Source organism: Cyprinus carpio, chromosome B15 (assembly GCF_018340385.1).
Source record: "Cyprinus carpio isolate SPL01 chromosome B15, ASM1834038v1, whole genome shotgun sequence".
NCBI classification, from domain to species: domain Eukaryota; kingdom Metazoa; phylum Chordata; class Actinopteri; order Cypriniformes; family Cyprinidae; genus Cyprinus; species Cyprinus carpio.
The window spans coordinates 1,751,460-1,753,341 of record NC_056611.1 but is presented as its reverse complement, the minus strand read 5'-3'; the positions used below and the strand labels follow the sequence as shown (position 1 = coordinate 1,753,341).

Genomic DNA, 1,882 nt, shown 5'->3' with positions numbered 1-1,882 from the left:
CTTTCATAGATGAGGTGGTGGATGAGCGAGCTATAGTCTTGCGGAGGGCATTTCAAAGAGAGAGATCTTTCAGAGACAGGTCAGACCCATTGGCTTTTAATGACAGCTACCTGTATGAGCGATATAGTTTCTCAAGAGATGGGATTGCATATATTTGTAGATTACTAAACCCATACATTGCAAATAATACACGCCGCAACAGAGCGCTCACAGTCCTACAGACGGTGTGCATTGCACTTCGCTTTTTTGGCCAGTGGAACATTTTTGTACACAGTTGGAGATGCAGAGAATATCAGGCAAAGCATCAGTTTGCAGCTCTGTACGAACTGTGTACCTTTCTTTAAAAAGACTACTCAATGTGTTCATCACATTCCCTGGCCACAAAGCTATTTGTACCATTAAACATGCCTTTTATGGAATAGCTGGTAAGTTCAAATAACTATAAAACATGGAAATATTTCTTGACTGTTGATTTTACATGGGACATATTTAAAACAAATAATTTTCCTAGGTTTCCCAAATGTTATCGGTGCATTGGACTGCACCCATGTGTGTATTAAGTGTCCGTCTGGTCCACATGAAGCGGACTATGTGAATAGGAAATCAGTACACAGCATCAATGTACAGGTACGGTCCCACTGAGATGATATTGAAGGCTATGCTCTAGCACTGAGTGTTCTGTACTAAGCTGGGCACCAATGTTTAGTTCATTGCAATTAAAATGTAGTGACCTACAGGTTTAATTTATTTTAGAGGATTAGTGATGCAGATTGCATCATCGCAAATGTAGAGGCCAAATGGCCAGGCTCTGTGCATGACTCCAGAATCTTTAGAGCCTCATCTCTCTACCAGCAACTAGCAAGAGGTATGCTAGTAATCACTTAAAATCGCAAAAAGTCTTAAAAAAAAAGAAGAAAAAAAACTACATTATATATCTATATATATTCATTCTGTCTATGCAGGAGAATTCTCAGGAGTTTTGCTGGGAGACAAGGGATACCCATGCCTGCCTTACCTCTTGACTCCCTATCAGGAGCCCCAGACAGAGGCACAGCACCGCTACAACATTGCCCATGCACGCACAAGTGGTCGTATAGAGATGGCATTTGGGCTGATAAAGTCAAGGTTTCAGTGCCTGAAGCACCTCAGAGTGACTCCACCTAGGGCATGTGACATTGTAGTTGCTTGTGTAGTGCTGCATAACATTGCTTGTCTGAGGAGAGAGAGGCAACCAAGGATTGCATGAAGAGGAAGACTGGGGCAATGAAGCAGTATTGGAAGAAAACGAAACAGGCAGACTCATACGAGACACATATGCAAATAATTATTTTGCTTAATATGGTCTAAACCATGTGTAGCCTTTAACATTTTCCACTGGCCCCTCAACTTTTCTCCTTAGTTGAACAAACACACAGAAGTATTTAATGTGATTTGTCTTTATTCAGAGTGAATCTGCCTGTTAGGGGTGAAAACACACAAATAAATGTTGTGGAAAGTCATCAAAAAGGTAATGTGTTTTTTTTTTTTTTTTTTTTTTTTTTTTTTTTTTTTGTGGTAGTTTAAAATACTTGCATTTTTTTTCTGTAGCTGTTGAATTTCCAGCTCCAACTTCCTCATCTTCAGTTTTTTTATACTGGATGTTGATATCCATCGCTTCCATTTGTTTAAGGAGGTAGCGTTTATACACTCCTTTTATGTTTTCTGGGTTCTGTAGCAACATACATTTAAGTTATTTCATTGAATACTCTTGTCACATTGTTTTCATTTCTTAATACTCACTTTTGTCACATGTGGTCCCAGACTGAGAGGGCTCTAGAGCAGTGTCAGCATCCTGAAAACACATTATGATCATTTTATCAAACAAGTACACTTTTTAATATTC

The 1,882-nt window shown here is 39.1% G+C and overlaps 1 protein-coding gene across 1 annotated transcript; it reads left to right on the top strand.

Moving 5' to 3' along the window:
• Positions 1 to 236: 236 nt before the first annotated feature.
• LOC109069499 (putative nuclease HARBI1) lies at positions 237 to 1,246 on the top strand. Its single transcript, XM_042738861.1, has 4 exons — positions 237 to 425; positions 512 to 627; positions 754 to 865; positions 963 to 1,246. Exons 1-4 carry the CDS (start codon positions 281 to 283, stop codon positions 1,244 to 1,246), a joined length of 657 nt encoding a protein of 218 aa, XP_042594795.1. The 5' UTR covers positions 237 to 280.
• The last annotated feature ends 636 nt before the right edge of the window (positions 1,247 to 1,882 follow it).